At 38.3% G+C, this 19482-nt stretch overlaps 5 protein-coding genes across 5 annotated transcripts in view; 1 reads left to right on the top strand and 4 right to left on the bottom strand.

The window, feature by feature from the left end:
- The window catches only part of LOC136243777 (uncharacterized), a 13483-nt gene extending 2253 nt beyond the window's left edge, over positions 1 to 11230 (bottom strand). The window contains exons 1-2 of the mRNA XM_066035381.1: positions 10530 to 11230; positions 2180 to 2247 (exon numbers count right to left, since the gene is read on the bottom strand). Coding sequence (XP_065891453.1) covers positions 2180 to 2247; positions 10530 to 11197 — 736 coding nt within the window. The 5' untranslated portion in view covers positions 11198 to 11230. The remainder of the gene's footprint in view (positions 1 to 2179; positions 2248 to 10529) is intronic.
- Positions 7424 to 9206, top strand: LOC136243782 (uncharacterized). Its single transcript, XM_066035386.1, has 6 exons — positions 7424 to 7786; positions 7843 to 7919; positions 7978 to 8085; positions 8434 to 8645; positions 8696 to 8764; positions 8813 to 9206. The coding sequence occupies exons 1-6, from the start codon at positions 7717 to 7719 to the stop codon at positions 8943 to 8945; spliced, it is 669 nt and encodes a 222-aa protein (XP_065891458.1). The 5' UTR covers positions 7424 to 7716; the 3' UTR covers positions 8946 to 9206.
- On the bottom strand, positions 8707 to 10519 carry LOC136243781 (P2X purinoceptor 7-like). Its single transcript, XM_066035385.1, has 4 exons — positions 10077 to 10519; positions 9902 to 10030; positions 9785 to 9850; positions 8707 to 9738 (listed from the first exon to the last, which is right to left on the bottom strand). The coding sequence occupies exons 1-4, from the start codon at positions 10149 to 10151 to the stop codon at positions 9256 to 9258; spliced, it is 753 nt and encodes a 250-aa protein (XP_065891457.1). The 5' UTR covers positions 10152 to 10519; the 3' UTR covers positions 8707 to 9255.
- Positions 11231 to 14125: 2895 nt separating the features above from the next.
- LOC136243778 (uncharacterized) lies at positions 14126 to 15552 on the bottom strand. Its single transcript, XM_066035382.1, has one exon. It carries the CDS (start codon positions 15486 to 15488, stop codon positions 14289 to 14291), a length of 1200 nt encoding a protein of 399 aa, XP_065891454.1. The 5' UTR covers positions 15489 to 15552; the 3' UTR covers positions 14126 to 14288.
- Positions 15553 to 17546: 1994 nt separating this feature from the next.
- Positions 17547 to 18928, bottom strand: LOC136243780 (uncharacterized). The gene has a single exon (XM_066035384.1). It carries the CDS (start codon positions 18926 to 18928, stop codon positions 17717 to 17719), a length of 1212 nt encoding a protein of 403 aa, XP_065891456.1. The 3' UTR covers positions 17547 to 17716.
- Between the last annotated feature and the right edge of the window lie 554 nt (positions 18929 to 19482).

Consider the following 19482-nt stretch of genomic DNA (forward strand, 5'->3'; position numbering starts at 1 on the left):
CGATTCTTTTTCATGCAAAAATAGTAAGTAGCAGTTGCTCAATGTTTAACAAAGCAGATCCTGTACCTTATATGCTAGAAAAATGCTTCCAGTCCAAGTTTTGCTAGCATAGCATTTATGATGATGAAGATTGGCATGAATGACTAGTAATTAGTATCGGAATACCTAAATAACCAATACCGATCGATACCAAAATGCCCAATATCGGCTCCGATTCGATACCGATCCGATTATCGGTGGAACAGTATAAAATAATTGCTTAGTATACAAAACGTTTCATAAAATCAAAACACAATTAATGGAGCTAAACACTGTTGAGACATATGTATGTAGTACAGCAAACATTAGTTAGAAGTGAAGCAGATGACAGCAGCTAATTTTGTGTGTAAAAATTGTATAAATGTGACTGGATCTGCAAGAACCCCACATGCTAGCACATTTTTCAAATTCCATTACATTTTCTTGATCCAGTTAGGCCAAAGGAAGTTTCAGCTCTAGAAGCCTAAAACTTTCCAAGTTACAATGCTATGAAGTGGTAACAACAGAATAATCGATTTGTACAGTGGCAACATGGAAAATAAAGTACAGGTGCTTGATTATAACTTATGAATGCAGTCCCCTACAAAGATGCAACTTATACCATCACGTTCTCCACGAACAGGCGAATCCATTGCTGGGTAAGTTTTTTCTTGCAGGTCTTTCCTGTGACCAGGGTGAAGGAAAAAATGTGAGGAAAATGTCAGTGAACCACTCGTCCAAAATGCAAGGCAGACTAACACTCATATCTTTCATCTCCTTGGGACTACTGATATGAAACAAATATTTTCAAACTCCTCTTGCTTTTAGGAACACAATGCTATCAATTTTTTTGCCATTAACACATGGTGAAACAAGAACTTTTAAAAAATTACAGATTTTTTTTGTTTTGTAAATATTTTACCCATTGCGTTTATGCGTTGTACGACGGTACCAGTGCTGCAAAAGATCAAGATACTCTAATAGAGCAATCAGTTATTCTGGCTACACCTTTAGCTAGACAATAATAACTACTCCACCTGCAGACATGTACAGTAGGACCTTGATTATCCGAATCCTGATTATCCGAACCCTCGAACAGTATAAGTGACTGCTCTATTAGAGTATTTCATCATTGGTGAACATTTTTATTAGAGCAAGTGTATGTTCTATTAAAGTAGTTGAACAGAACTCTGTATATAAATAATAGGCGTCATTTATCCCAACAAATTCACTTGTTAATTATGATTGAACTGGCACACAGGTGTTTGGATAATGGAGGTCCTAGTGTACTACTATCACCTGCTGTTACAAAAAAAAATCAACAGCATGCATAGATTATAACTATCACAAACTGTCTAAGCATAACATAAATTTTGTTCAGTGCAAATCATGCAAACATATAATTATTTACATGAAAATTTAAATATTTTTCCCAACAATAAGTTATAGTTAAAGAACCACCGTGTGTGTGTGTGTGTGTATGGAAAATACAGCACGAGGGAATGTGTTGAGAGGCTAATACAGAATAAGGTGAAGCCGAGTGCTGTATTTGCCTTGAGCCCCCCCCCCCCGAGTGTCATGTTTTTTGTACACGCAAGCATAGGTGGTGCTTTAAGTGTATCATTGTACTTCCTGGTCATCTTGCTTGGAGTCATGGAGTAATTTTTTTGAGTATATACCTGAATTGCTTCAATTTTCAGTGATCAGACTATCAGTAAGTTGTCATATAATCTATTTGTAGGCGTAGAATTAACTGGTAGGATTAGTTTAGCTAGTTTTAGCATTTAACAGTGTCATGCTCAGATCCATCGTGCTGTTTGTGTGGGGTTGCTGCTTCAATTTTCCATGATCAGACTATCAGTGAGTGTTCATGTATATAATTCTAGTGTAGAACCAACTGGTAGGATTACTCTGGTTAGTTTTAGTGATTTATATGATCACAATTATGCTGTCTAAGTGGGGTTGTTTTCGTAACATTCCTTGCATAACTGTACTGTACTGTACTTGCTCAATTATTCACATAACTGTATTGTATGACTCATACAGTACAGTTATGCAGCTAATTGGTACAATATGGAAAATACAGTAGCGGCGGCACTTTGATCTTCCAACGCAAAGTACAATAAAGCAAATTACAGTACATATAATATACAGACAGTACCTGGTGTGTCATTAAATCCCATCATGTCATTATGAGGAGCAATCTTCTTTTCCCCATAGGACATATGACTGTATAAAAATAATACACTATTAAATGGAGCAAGAAATTCAATAGAACATAGTACAAAATGACATTCACAAGGACTGAGTTAGGTATTAGAGGAGGCTTGGTTACGAATCACCAAAACATCTCATGATCTCAAAAAAAAAGTTCAATCTACATGTGATCACCTAGCATGTAGAGAAAATGTAACGAAGAGTTTGTGAAAATTGTATAGATAATAATTCTTTTATCATCACATGTGAGTTAATAGCTACAGTATTGAAGCCAGTATGTCATACAAGTATTCTTTGAATCTCACATTAAATGATTAGCTAGTTAATAGTTATGTTTAGAAATTCCTCTCTTCATGACACATGATTATAAATGTGATCCACTGAGCAAAAGCCTGATTTGTTACACTTTTCTCAAACTTCATTTTACAACTCCTTTGTTGTCTAGAGGAAAATAAACAATGGGTTGTTACAGTTTCAGTCTTATCTGGTGAGTACTTTTGAAGTTATAGTGATAGACAGCAAGAAGAGCAAGACAGTTGATTTGTACAGTGCCTATACGGAAAACAAATTACAGGCACTCATTTAATCAATCATAAGTCATGGTTACGGAGTTGGGACTTGTGCCACTATGTTCACCATGAGCTAGGGCATTCACCAAGGTACAGTTTTGGTCTATATCCACCCATGCCATTAGCACGAAGGCTGTTCAAGCTAACGATAAACTTATGTTTTATTGCAACACACGTAACTCATGTTTGCTTTGACGTACAGAAACAAAATTCTTATTCTCATGAAAAGGTGAATCTAGTGATATATTAGATATTCCAATTCATGTCTTTTTTCACTGATTACCAAAATGGAAACAATTAAAACATGCATAACATTATTCTTGTAGCATGCATTTTTATCCAATGTATTTCAATGGCATTTATCTCAAATGCAAACAAGTCAGGTTTTTGCTCAGTGGGTCACAAATAATATGACACGTGGCTTTCCTATCAAAGTATCAAGGTAACACAGCTAATTGACATGTTTTATAAAAATGGCAAAAAGATTTCTATCAGCTAGTATCAATACCACAGTGATGGCGGAATGTGGGGGCTAGAGGGGCTGGAGCCCCCCCCCCCAAACTTTCAGATGAGAGGGGCAGAGCTACTCCAATAATTACCTTGTGTGATGTCATGATGTGGAAAGATTAATTGTATGTACGTTGTACCTGAAAGATACTTTTACAAAAAGTGCCACCAGATTCAATCTTGTAGCATCTATTTTTCAATTTTTTTTCTAGGGGGTATAGCCTAAAAGGTGTGTGCTGAGTGTGCATAGCACACTGTTGTAATCACTGTAACTATGAACAAGCCTCCAGCTTACATACAAGTGTCAGGTCAAATAATTTTGAGCCCCCAACTTTTCACCTTCTTCCGCCTCAGTACCAGACAGCATGTTTGGCTATTAGGCAATAACATGGCATCACATACACTATCACCTTCCTCTAGTTCACTATAAAACTATTGCATCTAATAAGACTATTGCATCTAATAAAGCTTGACTATGCTCTTGACCACCAATAAAGTGCTGGGGTAGGCTCAGTTATGTTAAACTGTTTTCCAAGTACTAAATTTGATCCATTGTATTTCATTACCATCTCATGTAGTTACTCATCCATCACTTGCTTACTCCATAATAATTATTGCGTGCTGTTGTTGTGCATGCAATCTTTTGTAAATTTATGTGGCCTAACAAAAAGTAACAGTAACATTTCTTTAGCAACGGGTTGGCTGAGTACACTAGTGAAAACTCACCTTCCAGATACAATGTTCCTTGTATCTATATAAATTCTATAATCACTTAAAGGGGTAATGCGTCGCAGTGGCTTACACAACGAAGCTGTTTAATTTCCTTACGCATGTGATTATTTTGTGTACAATAAAATCACGTGTTACGGAGTTGTCAGCTCTATACGCGCGTGTTAAATTGATAGATAGCGCGGAAATTCAGAAGAATACCACCTGGACGTCCACGTACTGGAAGAGCTAACTACGCCTTCGTGAGACTTCGAGAAGAGACTCACAAGTTATGGTTAGAGGCAAAACGTTCCCTTGCGGCTAGTAGCGACGATGCATTGGCTTGTTGTCTCCTTCAAAATATCCGAAGAAAAGTTAGTAGCAGCGCTCTCGAGCCACTGAGTACGCCAGTTGCAGAAGTTGTGGGAACAACACAGAGGTAACTGACGTTTTCCATGATCTTACGCGACCAATGCTTTCATCATAGCTCAGATTTGTCAGTGGTTGCTGGACGACATCGTTGTGATGATTTATTTTTGTGCTCCACACCAGTTCACAGTTCTACAAGAAATGAATCAAGGCTTGTAAGTAGCGACAGAAGAGGTGAGAGGCTCAAGCATCCAGTTTTGTTTCGTGCTGAGGAAGAGGAGTCAAGTAGTGATTGTGAGGCTACACCACAGCTGCAACAGGAGTGGTAAGTGGCTTCGATTATTAGCTTTTGCCAGTAAAGCATCATGCCTGTTAATATATGTGGATAGATATGGATACGTTGTATCTTTATGTTATCGTAAATATAAATCTGTAGTAACAGACAAGCTGAGGACAGTACATTGGCATCAGTGTCAATCATAGATCACCCATCAACAATGTAATGTTGCCTTAGATCCTGTGTGTTATAGTAAGATACACTTGGATTACAGGCTGGCTGATGGCTACTGGCAACAAAGGTGCGCACTTTTATCAGTGGTGATAATGTTATATTGGTGTGAGGACTGTTCAAATAAGACAGAAGCTTATCACTCTCTGCTTCTTACGTATGTCAACGACTAACTGCACTAAAATGCAAGTTAAATTCTAAAAGGATGTTTTTGGATATTGGTATGCAAAGAGCTAGTTTAATGCTCCAGAATCCTCTCAAAATTAATTTACTGTGTTGAAGTAGTCACTTATTTATAAAGTTATTTATGTAGTAATTGCTGTGACACCCATACCGAACCTTTAAAGCTCCGGAGTGAAAAGAAGCACTGTCTTATTGGAAGTGACTATTTTGTTTACTGATATGAGGGAGCCAGTGAGATTGTATACATGTTTGTGCATAAAACTGTAGCAACTGGCAAGCCGAGGAGAGCACATTGACATCTGTTTCAACTATTGATTACTCATCAACCATGTAATATTGTCAATGCATTTGTTGTGTGCTTACATGGTACTATTCAACTTGCAGGCTGGCCGAAGAAAGCTCACAACAAAGGTTCGATATTTTATTATGTTGTATTGTGTCTATCATAACCAACAGTGGCTCAGTGTGTACCAGTGATGAAATAAGGTAGTGTGCAGTCTTCTATTTTCATATACAATTATTAATTTGGAAAACAGGACTGTACAGAATGCTTCTTATATATTGAATGGCACTTCATCTGAGTCAGATGATGATACGTACATAGTATCGGATGATTAGTATGTATACATTACTGTCATCATGAGTGTTATACAAAAAAATTCACTGTAGTACATCTGAATGCTCATCTGGCTCTGAAGATGTAGAGGAAGAATTGGAATCCAATGAAATATCTGTACAAGGTATGGAGTACCCTATAACACAAAATATTCAAGGGACAAAACGTTTGCAATTAGACCATCTTGTTAGTATTCGTAGAAAAACTTTTGTAGTTACATAAGACAAATGTTCACGAGTCAGTAATGTCACTAGCAATTCGCAGAAATACATTTGCGGTTTATGGAGACACTGCAAGAACTGCAAAAGTGTTATCCCTCAAATTTTTTGTACTATACGGTATATTACATATTTACAATTATTGTATTGTAGGTATTGAAGGAGCAAACATCAAGGTGTTATGTAACCTGGATAAGCTGTCGATGTTATTCTCTGGAAAATGTCACAAACCTGGTTGTGTAGAGAATTGCTCTATTGCTAAATACAAAGTCATTGGCTGTTGTGTCCTGATTCATAGTCAGTGCACCAATAAGCACATTTTTGTCTGGAAATCATCAGAACTGTTAACTAGCAGAACTAACAATAAACTTTTCCAAAACAACCTTTTATTTGCGTCAGCAATAATTCTATCAGGGCAGAGCTACTATAAAATAGCCGATTTTGCAAATGTGTTGGGGTTATCGGTTTCATCAAGCTCTTCCTTTCATTGCTACCAAAGACATTATATATGTCCTGGAATAGAAGTGTTCTTTAATGCAGAACAGGTCAATAGACATATTAATGTGTATCATAATGTATTTATATTGCATCTATACTTACATCAAATAGGACAAACTCCTATCCACTTATCGTGGTAAGCGCGTTGTTTTGGCTGCGGACGGAAGATGTGATTCTCCTGGAAACAGTGCTAAGTATTGCACGTACTCACTTATGGACCATGAAACTAACAAAATTCTTCATGTTGAAACAGTGGACAAAAGGGAGGTCAGATTGCAGTCACCTAACATGGAACGAGAAGCATTCTCTAGATCCATAGCCCATGTACTAAGTTTTAAGACTAATTTAGATCATTTTTTGTATAATCAACGTTTTTCATTTGTATGATTTAATTGAGATTGGTTTTATAAGACTCTGTCTTCTTTTTGACCAATTATACATAATAATAATAATGTATTGCAGTTGGTTGAATGTCCTGAAGTCAGCGTTGAAACCGGGTCACTACTGCTGACCCGGATGACCCACTGACCCGGATAGCAATCCGGGTCAGACCCGGATGTGACCCGGATTAAATTAAGCCGAGGCGCGCGATAAGAGCTATGTTTCGGGTAGTCTCGAGCGAGCGAGACTACGTTTTGAGCGTTCCATTCGTGTTGAGTAAACGAGTAGTTATTTATATTTATTACTGTGCAGCAATCAAAAGATTATAACGCACAGGTGTGATCATAAAAGTTACTTAAGTTATTACAAAACTCATTAGGGGTAGAGGAATTAATTACATCAGCAGGGAGTTGGTTCCATAATTTGATGGTTAATGGGAAAAAGGAAAATTTGTTATGTGATAACTAAGCCGGTAAGTTTATAATTTTAAATCAGTCAGTGGGTTTGGTTCCACGTAGCTACTGTGAGTTTACAGACAGCAATTGGGTGTGGCTTCATACATACTTAGTATTGCAATTTCCCAATATATTAAAATGGGTGTGGCTCACAAAAGCACTTGACTAGACCTAGACTATATACAACTCATACATTAATCGATTAGTGGGCGTGGCTCCACGTAAGCTTGCAGACAGAAACGGACAGTTTCATGCTACAGACTGCACTTACTAATAAATGGGCGTGGCTGAGCGTATGTTTGTAACGCGATAAGTGGGCGTGGCTCACGAAAGAGCTACGCGACTAGCGTTTATAGGTTCCACGTCATTAAACGATCAATTTCGTTTCTCACGTGATCCAATCCGGGTCAGACCCGGATAATTTGTAAACCGGGTCAGACCCGGATGACCCGGAGAAAATGTGACCCGGATGACCCGACCCGGTTCAACGCTGCCTGAAGTCATTACTGATGCATCATCCTCAGTGCGCAAGATGATAGGTATATACAGGTGTATATTATACCATTCACTGCTTGTTCTACTGTGCACTCTGTAGAAACTCAGTACCCACAAATGCTGCATTCCCTAGATGTTTGGCACAAATCAAAAAAAATGAAAAAAGCATTAGCTGAGGTGAGTAACAGGGCAAAGGCCAAAATTTTATTTTATGGGTTGTGCTAACATACTTTAGGCTGGTAAGCGCAAGGGCATGGATAAATTATTAAAGTGGAGCTCCAATATTGTGAATCACTTCTGGTACTGTTGTCGTACTAGTAATGGAGATGTACAAATACTGAAGGTACATAAATTATGTGACCGAATTTGTGAAAAGGGGTTTTCCAGACACATTCAATTTGTCAACTTTGACGATTCATAACTTTGTCTTATAAGATAATGAAGATATTGACTTGAAGTTTTGTCAGTGGTGAGTTTTAACATGGCCAAGTGAGCACTGAACATTCCAAGATGAATTCTTGCTTGAACACCAAGTTACGGCTCCATGAAGTTTTAGAATAGGATGTGTGTGGAAGACCCCTTTTCACAAATTCGGTCACGTATATACACTACGTATGTGTATAAATACAGTATAGTATAAATAAACAAAAATAGTATAAATTTTGCTACCTTATACTGTTATGTGTACTAGATAAAGTGGTCTGCCCTGCTACATCATGTCATTGATGAGCATCAATGGCTTGATGGACGATGCGAACATGATGATCTAACTGGGCCACCAACAGATGGAGATGGTAGAGTACTGCAATACTTCCGTCGCAATGAGCCATCGTTTAGAGTATTGCAAAAGCTGATAATGGATCCAAAATGGCTAGAGTCCATGAAATACTATACCAAATTTCGGTAAGGACTCTTAGTAGATTGAAGCTAACTTGCATACTTCCATTATACAGGCATACAGGAAACCTGGAGTCTTTTCACAATTTAGTACTTGCTTATGTTTCCAAGAGACATGCATACCAGTGAGCTGAGCATGCCCTGCTTTATTTTTTACTTTTCATGCTTTGTAGGAATCAAGCTTATCAGGCACGTATCCAGTTGGCTGTATTAGACAACAACGCACACTGCACTAGGGACCCGGCTTACAGTAAATCAGGTGCTGCTTTGTATGCCCGCAAGTACAGGAAACAAAGCAAAAAGTGAGATGCAACTCCTATAAAAAAAGAAAAGATTACAATTATATGCCTAAAATAATTGACACAATTGAAGAACAACAATACAACTTCAGTGGGCCACTTAAGAAGAAACGTCCTTTGCCACAAGGCCACCCTGCACACATACAAGCCACCATTGGTGACTCACAGCCTACATCTACAAGCATTATTGTGCAAAACAAGAGGTCACGTTTTTCATAAATTATTGTAAAATCATGAATAATAATAATTTACAATTGTAATGATAGAATGATAGATTGGTCAATGATTGTTCAAAAAAAAGTCACTGTTAGAGTACATTAGCTGGATCGATATCCAAGATATATACCATCTGGAGCTGGATACTTGTCTCTGATGGCCCACACAACACAAGATGGGATAACTTTTCTGTTCCCACTTCCCAGATAGCCGCATTGCCACATAGTCCACTGTCTATACCCAGCCCACCGATAGCTTGACGAACTGTAATCTGGAACATCTGCATAGATTGTGCTCCTGCTAACAATGCAGACAGCCAAAATATGAGGATCTAAGACCACCTGTCGAAACACCTCAGATGTAGTCACACAAACTCTGTTTTTGCAGCACACATTCTCTGAAGGTTGGGGCATAGATCTACATTTACCACATTTGCACCAATGTGGTGCATTACTTGGACCTTGTGGTGGATCAGGGATTGGAGGTGATAGAAGTGCCTTTGCTAATTCCAAGCCACCTACATTTTCGTACGCAGCAACTATCAATTTTTTGCACTCACTGGAATCTAAGTCTGTTACGAACTCCTATACAATTACAGAGTATTACTTACTTATCAACACTGCTACTTACTTCAAGTTGTTGTCTCCTTATGGCCATGGCATTTTCACCTGCTGGCCTCTCAGCTTCTTGTACAGGCTGCAAGTTACTATTTGATACAGATTATCAATGCTCGATTACATTGTTTACTTTGTCCTTGCAGGACTTTTGTCTCGTGCCACAGGTGCATCGCTCCGAACAGAATGCATTGGCTGCCTGGCATGGACATTTTTTTCGTTGACACGTGTTTTTACAGGAACACGATGTTGACTCGTTATCCTATTATAGTACTTGCAAAGTGACAGCCTTCAATAAAACTATTCACCGTGTCAGAATCAGAAGTCGAGCCGCTTAAGCTTCTGTCGTACTCGTCATCACTGTCGCGTTCCCGTGTCGCCATTTTGTTAGTCCGTATATGTTTGTACACTAATATGACATCATTGTTTTTAACTTAAATGGTTTCATAACATAAACAAACGCGACGCATTGCCCCTTTAACCCTTCTCCAGTATTCTAGTATTAGGGTGGCACAGTGAGAAATAATCTAAAAATCCTAATGTCTTTGCATGGTGTGATTATGGTGTGTACTATGGTATGGGTTAGAAACTAAATCCAATAAATAAGCTGTGACAATGCTGCATAAAGTCGCTTTAGTTATAACTTTGCTCACATAAGCACAACACTGTATATGGTATTTGCAAAACTGCCTATGTAAGTAAAATTTACATTGGTAGCTATACAACCTTTATATCTAGGTCACAAAGTACATGAAACTCACGTAACAGTCATATTTCCAGCTTCCATGAACCACAGCGCACCAAAAAAGTTGTTACTGATAGCACCTATCCTTTTACCAACAGCCTCCATAGTTTCAGGTCTAGGTGGAGTATCTTCCACTAGGGTAAACCCGTACTGGTAAAGGTTTCTCAGTAGAGCCAAAAGGGACTGGTTATCATCCTGCATGATATCACCGTACTTCATCTTTGGTGGATTATCTTTGATACTGCTGTCCCATAAGGTCACCTCTCTTGTTCTCTTTGGTGTGAGCACCTTATTGTGGCAGTAGCTGTTAGTCAGTAGCCAGTCATACGAAAATTGTGAACAGTGCCCATCTGCCCATTCAACTTCTACCGAACCACTCTCATCGTCGGGTATGCGAACATCAGCAGGGGTAGCATCTTCCAGGGTGTTTAATAGTCGTTGACTGAAGTTGGAATCACGACAGAGCGAGCACTGGCAGTTGTCTCGCAGCCAAGGGAAGTGATATTTGGACCACTCGCTTTTTTCACTACTCCAGTTAACTACGACACATCTGTCCTTTTTGTCTACCGTAGGCGCCACCGTAGGAATAGTCAAGGCGGCCCTTTGTACAGGATATATCACACGGGGAACATGCTTGGAGAGTAATACTGCTCTACTGACGAAAGAAAGCATCGCCGACCTCATGAATGTATGATTGACCTTTCTATCTTGATGATGTAATCTACTTTTATGTGCACGTGAGAGTCATCGCGCGTGCGTAACAAGCAATGAGGAGCAGCTACCGGTCAGGTTACTAGTGTGTACACTGAAGAGACCATGAAAGTATGCATGATTTTACTGGAGGCCATTGCAGTTTGAATTTCTATTTAACTAGCTCTATAGTGAACTGTCAGTTGCGTAGCTTTTTGATCGAAGATGAAACGTGTACTATGTATTCTAGCGGTTGTCATCGGTAGTTCTCTAGTATCACTAACAGCGTCTGGATTATTTATTTGGAACGTAGTTCCTACTCGACTAACAAATCAATTCCATAGTAGTATTACTCTACTATCCATACAACCACCAGTACACTACGCGGGAGGCGAGGACACTGGCGTTCAACATGACAGTGATGCAGTTTCTTCGAGTTGGACAGCTGACACCAACGCTGACTCAAGTTACAATTCTGAACAGGTGAATTCATTTTCGTCTGAGACACTGCCACAAGATGTTGAAGCTTTAGATCATGATAGTGATGACAACACACTCAACCCACTTCCTGAATCCGTCATCAGTCGTGTCAAGAAGTTTGTATTTTTTATAGGTCATTGTCGTAGTGGACACAGTATAGTTGGCAGCATACTGGATAGTCACCCACATATTGTGATATCTCATGAATCAAAACTATTTCAACGTCTTCTTAGGCAATCTGAACCAGATAAGTCATATATATTCAACACAATCTGGAACAGCTCTTACTTATCTGCTACCACAGGTATAAGAACAGCTAAATCAAATGGTAAAGGTTACAGCCTTGCTGTTAATGATCTATACCAAGGAACTTATGAATCGTATATTGATGTAATTGGTGAGAAGAAAGCCGAACTGACTACAGAGTTGTTCTTGTCTAGTCCTGCTCAACTGGAAAACGTTATTAACAAGCTGCAGACTGCACTTGGCTTACCGATGAAAGTGTTTCATGTAATCCGTAATCCATTTGACAATATTGCCACTTCAGCGTTGTTCAAGACTTTCAAGGATTCTCAAATTGGTAGGGTAAAAAGACAAAACATAACAGTTTCAGTAAATTCAAACATACTTAATGAAGAGATAGATACATATTTCCGCTATCTGCAAGCAGTAAAAGAAGCAGAGGAGATGTTCAAATTTGACTTAATGGTAGTCCATGGTAAAGACTTTGTGGCAGATCCGAGAACGACAATCATTGAAATGTGCAAGTTCTTGGAAGTGCAATGCTCTGATGACTACTTGGATATTACCAGCAAGAAGATTTTTAATGGTGAATCTAAAACGCGTTACAAAATCAAATGGGAAGATTACCATATCTCGAGAGTTCAATCTTATATAGACAAATACAGTAGTAGCCTGAAGAGATACTATGATTTTGATTTCTGATGTTATAATTTTATAGTACTATACGTATACTAATTTTTAATAATAATGCACCTAGTATTCTAAGTGTATTCATGTAAGTATGTGTGTGTGTGTGTGTGTGCGTGTGCGTGTGTGTGTGTGTGTATCTGTTGTCTAGCACACACAAACATATACTAATAGAAGTCACATATAAAGCTGAGAATTCCTAAATAGAAAAAAGAAATCCAGAAACCCCACTACAACACTGTAAGCAGAACCCAAAAAATACTTACATGTTTGTACACTTTGTCATATATGATGTGTGCTATGTATATATTAGAATACATATAATTACATACTTCAGTGTAGATTTGATCTCTAGTAGAAGACCATTCAATTTACTGTATACTCATACTGGCTGGCAAGTGTGGCTTCACACACATGCACACTACAGACACACATGTGTACACACACATACACTACACACACACACATGCACGCACACACCAGTATATGCACACACTATACTACGACACATGCACACATACACTACACATGCACACACACACACCAGTACACACACACCAATATACGCACACACTATACTACACTATAGACAATATACCCCCCCCCCCCCCCCCCAGGGGTAAAATATCATTCTAGGACTATGTGAAGCCAGCCTCAGTAGAATGAGTCCTTGATCAGATTCACAATGTGCTCAGCTGTGCATATTTTGAGTACACAAGTGCATATGCTTTCCTGTCATGGACTCTTAGTGACATATAATTACATATACTGTATACATGTGAAATAGTATCAGAACGTGTAGAACAGAACAGCATGATGCTGCTTTCAGTAGTGAATACATAAGGCTTCTTTAACAAGTCAAAGTGTACTACATATTGTATGCATAATATATATATATATATATCTAGTGTGCCTTCCGTGGACAAAACTGTAGCACTTGTATCACTATCAGTACTGCATCAGTGAATACACGGCTAAAACTGAATTAACTATAATATATGTAGAGCTGCATGGTGGCAAGTATGTTGCTTAGCTGGTGGATTGAGCAACAGGATGTTGAATTGAAATTTGCCAATCTTTTATATTAGCTATTTTAGTTGTACAACCAAATCCCCCTTTGCATTATACCCAGTGCAAATCAGAATGTAAATTCAATGCTGAGTATAATGAAATGATAAATGTGGCATTAGTTGACTCCAACACTTCATGCACAATAGATGTAGATGTAAACATGCCGGCTGATAAGGAATCTACAACCTTTTGTTGATAGAAGACTTTGTGATAATTATTTTGTGGAAAAAATAGCTCCTGCTTTCATTAAAATTGTGCTTAATACTCTGTATGCAGCATTAGAAATTCACAGCTGCAGCTACAGATTGTTTCCATTTCACAAATAGCCATACATGTATGGGGAAGCCAGGAAGTAGTTAGTGTTGTGTAAATATATGCAGTGATGCATTTAGTGAACTACCTGAACATCAACTGAAGTACTATTGGTACTTGAATGACAGAGACTGTTAGCTGTAACTATGAATAGTCCATATCACCATAATTATGCAGAAAGTGACTATGCATATAACCATACATATTTATTTATCTTACATTCAGATTGTATGGTACATTAGTATCAATAACTATGTAGCTAAGGATTAGCTATAGTCAGGCTACATTATTGCTATGAATCAAAATCTCGGTATCTTTTCAACCTTTCATAACTGTCTATATAGGATTGAACTCTTGAGATATGATAATCTTCCCATGTTATTTTATAACGTGTTTTAGACTCACTGTTAAAAATCTTTTTACTGGTAATCTCCAGGTATTCATCAGAACAATGTACATCCAAGAACTTGCACATTTCAACAATTGTTGTTCTTGGGTCTGCCACAAAGTCTTTACCATGAATCACCATTAGGTCAAGTTTGAACATCTCCTCTGCTTCTTCTGCTGCTTGATAGTAACGGAAATATGTATCTATCTCTTTGTCAATTGTGCTTGAATTAAATGTGTATGTTCTGTTGTGGCTTTTTACTTTACCTATTAGAGAATCCTTGAAGTTGTCATACAGTACAGTTGTAGCAATGTTATCAAAAGGATTACGAATAACGTGGAGTACTTTCATGGGTAATCCCACAGTTGTTCGCAGCTTGTTTATGACACCTTCCAGTCGAGTCGGACTATCCAAGAACAGTTCTGTGGTTAGTTCAGCTTTCTTCTCACCAATCACTTCAATGTATGACTCATAGTCTCCTTGGTATAGGCCACCAACAGCAAGGGTGTAGCCTTTACCATTGGCTCTTGACCTGATAGTTCTTATCCCTGACTCTCTAGCTGACATGTATGCACTGGTCCAGATTGTATTGAAAATGTATGACTTATCAATTGAAGATGGCATTTTAGCAAGCCGTCGAAATATTTTTGATTCATGAGATATTACTATGTGTGGGTGGCCATCCAGTAAGCTACCAACTATACTGTGTCCACTACGGCAATGACCTATAAAGAAGACAAACTTCTTAACACCATCAATAATTGGTTGAGGGAGGTGCTTCAATGTGACATAGTCATGATTTGTCTTAGATGATACTATGGAGTCTGTGGACACAGAATTAACCAAATATTGAGTAGGATCCGTGTCTGGTGTTATATTAGACACGGCAAGAGTCGATTGTGATGGCTCCTCAGTTGCCTCGATGTTGTATTGATCGTTGCTATCTTCTCCTTGGCGAGCTCCTTGGCCGAGGAATGTAAGGAGAGCGATACCGTGAAAATGATATCCTACATTATTCCCGCTACTAGTTTTCCGTAGATACAATCCAGATAAGATAAGTGACGACGCCGAGATCCCTACCAACACTGCAAGGAAACGTTTCATAACTATACTGAGGATTTAACACCATCACGTGATCTGTAGGTTATAATTAATTTTTCAAATATTTTGTTAGAGATGTGTGGGAGGAAGGGAGTGCCATTAGGGCCGGAGGTAAAAAAATTTGATATGCGATGGAAGCCGTGGCCCCCTTGATCCGGCGAAGCTTCGTATGTTATGCACTTAGTCGGTGATACTAATTCAGTTCTAACTGTTCACAGGTGCCGCTTAAATTACAGCACATCTATGGCAAAACAATGCGTAATACTCTTGTGACGTAGTCTGGCGCCGCCCGCCCCTTACTTTTTGCGAAGGGCGAGCTGCCCCAGACTTTTACATTTTAAAAATCTGTTATGTTTCCTCATTAATTTTCTAGTATAATTCACAGTGGTGTGCAGCATAGATATTAGAGTACATGTGTGCAGCGCTTCCCAGTGACCTTAATTTTGGGTATATGCATGGAGAGATCAATGAGTTTGGTGAGCTCCAGTTTATTGTGGAATCTTAACTACAGTGGAACCTCAATTATCCGAACCCCTTGGGACCAGGGTGGTCCATAAGTCTGAAAAGTCCATATCTCTGAAACTGTGTAGAAATAGCCTTAAAATAGCATAAAGAACATCTTTAAAAATTTCAGTATTATCAACTACCCTATAATAGAACAGTCACTACTCTAATAGAGCAGTCATTTCCGTAGTTCGGTTAACCGAGAATCCGGATAACTGAGGTTCCACTGTATAGGGAGTTTGTATCACTAACAAGTTCTTTCTGAAACCAAGTTAAATAGATTCCCAATTTGCCTTGTTATAAAGCAAAATGTGCTGTTTGGTTTGTTTTAATGTTTTAGGCTTCAAACTAGTGTGTACATGCACAATGTCATGGTCACTAAGGCCAGGGATGATCTCAACTTTGTTAATCTGTGAGGGGTGTTAGCTAGTAAAGAACAAATCACATTACCAAGTTTAGATGGACATAAGTTTATGATTTAAAAAGGAAAAAGAATGTATTGCAAACATATTGGAATGCAAATTTAAGGCAACATGGTGTAGCAGTAAAAAGACTGCTGCAGTTAAATAGCATCAAAAGTTGTCAGCCATCTATTAATATATATTTAGCATCAGAAAATCAGGAAATCACCTGGCAATTTCAGTATTTTAAAATATTACATTTCTAATACAAATGTACTAGAAATGCAATATTATATAAATACTGAAATTGCCAAATGACAACACTAAAGTTTCCTGATTTTCTGATGCTAAATCATAGATGGCCGATAACTTTTGATACTATTTAACAGCAGCAGTCTTTTCACTGCTGCACCATGTTGCCTTGAATTTATACATTCCCATATGTTAGCAATACATTATTTCCTTTTTTATCATAACGTCATGTCCCTTATACAGACAAAGTTGGTAATGAAGTGTATTATCTAGCCTGGTAGGCTCTAGAACCATTTGAGATAGACCATAGTTCATAGTAATATTAATGAGGTTATTTTGAACAGTCATATAACAATGGATTCCAGCCAGTTAATGTGTGGTGCATTGAAGTCACCCGCTAACCAAATAGATACATCCTCCAATGTTTCAGATAATTTAACAAGCCAGGAAACGTCAAGCTGCTCTAGTGAGGTTTGATCAGATATGTGAGGTCTATAGTAAGCACAGGCATATAATGGTTTTGTAGAACTGTCAGTTTGGATTTTGGACCATACCATTTCACAAGATGTATGCAAATCTGTTACTGGTGACGATGAGAAATGGAAACCAACTGCAATCATAACGCCACCATAGCCGTTATGAGTGTATATTCACATGGAATTGATTCACTGTTTTGAATGTCATTAGATAGTTATATATGTTTCAGTGCCAATAATAATGTAAGGTCTTTTTGATTTTAGATAACAGAGTAATTCATTTCTTTTATTAATAATTGATCTAAAGTACTATTATAGACAAGTCGATTAGAAACACCTTGAGGGTGTATGTAATCATTGTGTACATAGGGCACTGCAGAGAAGCAGTTTTTTACTAATGCAGTCTTCCCTTAAAGAATAATAAGTACTTACACATAAAGTTTAGCTTTAAGTAAATTTATAAGTAACTACATGCATATATAGCTAAGTTGTACATTTTTTTATCCTGGCTGCAAGTGGGCACAAGTTTTCTACTGACCTTTAATGCTGGCTCCAAAGCAAATAAATAAGTAAATTGTAGAATATTGAATAGCTTGTTTTAATTAAAGTTGTGATATCTTCTCAAGCTACTGAATTTTTCTATATGGGATTGAACCCTTGAGATCTGGTAGTCTTCCCATTTCATTTTATGACGTGTTTTAGATTCGCTGCTAAAAATCTTCTTGCTGGAAAGATCCAGGTAGTGATCAGGGCAATGTACTTGTAAAAAGGTACACATTTTAATGATCATCGTTCTTGGATCTGCAACAAAGTCTTTACCATGTATTACCATTAAGTCAAATTTGAACATCTCCTTTGCATCCTCTATTGCCTGGTAGTAACGGAAATATGTTTCTATCTCTTTATCAACTAAACTTGTATTGAACGTGTAGACTCCTTTATACCTTTTTGCCTTACCAATTTCACCATCTCTGAAATTATCATACAATACAGCTGTGGCAATATTATCAAATGGATTACGAATAACATGGAAAACTTTCAAAGGTAAATCAAGTGCTGTGTTAAGTTTATCAATAACACTTTTCAGTTTTGTAGGACTAGACAAGAACATCTCTGTGGTTAAGTCTCCTTTCTTCTCACCAATTACATCAATGTATGATTCATAAGTTCCTTGATATAGGCCATTAACAGCAAGGGTGTAACCTTTACCAATGGCTCCTGCTCTTCTAATACCTGTATTAGGTGACAGGAATGCACTGCTCCAGATTGTATTAAATATGTATGACTTCTTAGCTGCATAAGGAACTTTAATGAGATGTCTAAAGATTTTTGATTCATGAGATATCACAATGTGTGGGTGACCATCCAATATGCTTCCAACAATGCTGTGTCCACTGCGAGCATGTCCAATAAAGTAGACAAATGTCTTGACACCATCAATAACAGATTTAGGAAGTGGTTTAAAACCAGCATAGCTACTTGCACCATACCGTATTTCTACTTTGTTAGTTGGCAACTTGAAAGTGGATTGTAGCTCTAGAGGAGACATTGAATTGGTAGATACTTGTGCAGGGGTTGTGCTCCATGTCACATCAGGCAACAAAAGTGGTGAACTGGCTGTAATTTTATTATCAGGATCCTCATACTGATGCTGATTAGCAACAAGGACTGTATTCTGGTCGTGTTGTAGCAACGAGGATCTACGAAATCGATTTTCTACTTCAGTTCTCCAGATGTACAGTCCCGATAGAGTGAGTGACAACACTGAGCAACCGATCACCACTGTTACAACGTAGCGTGAACGCTTCATTTAGCCCTCAAAACAACTTATGCGTTGGCGACGCCCGCCCCTTCGCAAAAATTATGGAGCGGGCGGCGCCACACTTTGCGCGGCTCTATGCGGCTCTCGTATGCGAGGATTTCAGTTCGAGTTTCAGTTAGTAGGACTATAAACTCCGTATTAAAGCTCTCCACATCTTTCATGGACGATGTTAAGTTTGAGTGAACGTTTGTCTGCAGAGCTACACAAGATGAAGTGTAGTGCGAAGTTAATATCGAACAAGTGGGTGTGCACAATCCATGTAATTTTTTGACAAATAGTATAATGACGTATGTGTATAAACGCTATTGTAATTAACTGATTCGGCTCTCCACCAAATGCGGTACAGCAGGGTGCTCTGATGGCTGCAATTTTTTGCTCCCTCGAATAGCCAGCACAGCAGAACGTAATAAAGAAAATGAGATGGCACAACGCATCCAGGAGAGTGTCTGATGGTAGGAGGTACCATGCTAGTCTCGTGCCCAGACTGCTTTTTTTTCTTTTTGTATGGGGGCGGAGAAAAACCCCACACAAAAAGAAAAAAA

Source organism: Dysidea avara, chromosome 13 (assembly GCF_963678975.1).
Source record: "Dysidea avara chromosome 13, odDysAvar1.4, whole genome shotgun sequence".
Lineage (NCBI taxonomy): Eukaryota > Metazoa > Porifera > Demospongiae > Dictyoceratida > Dysideidae > Dysidea > Dysidea avara.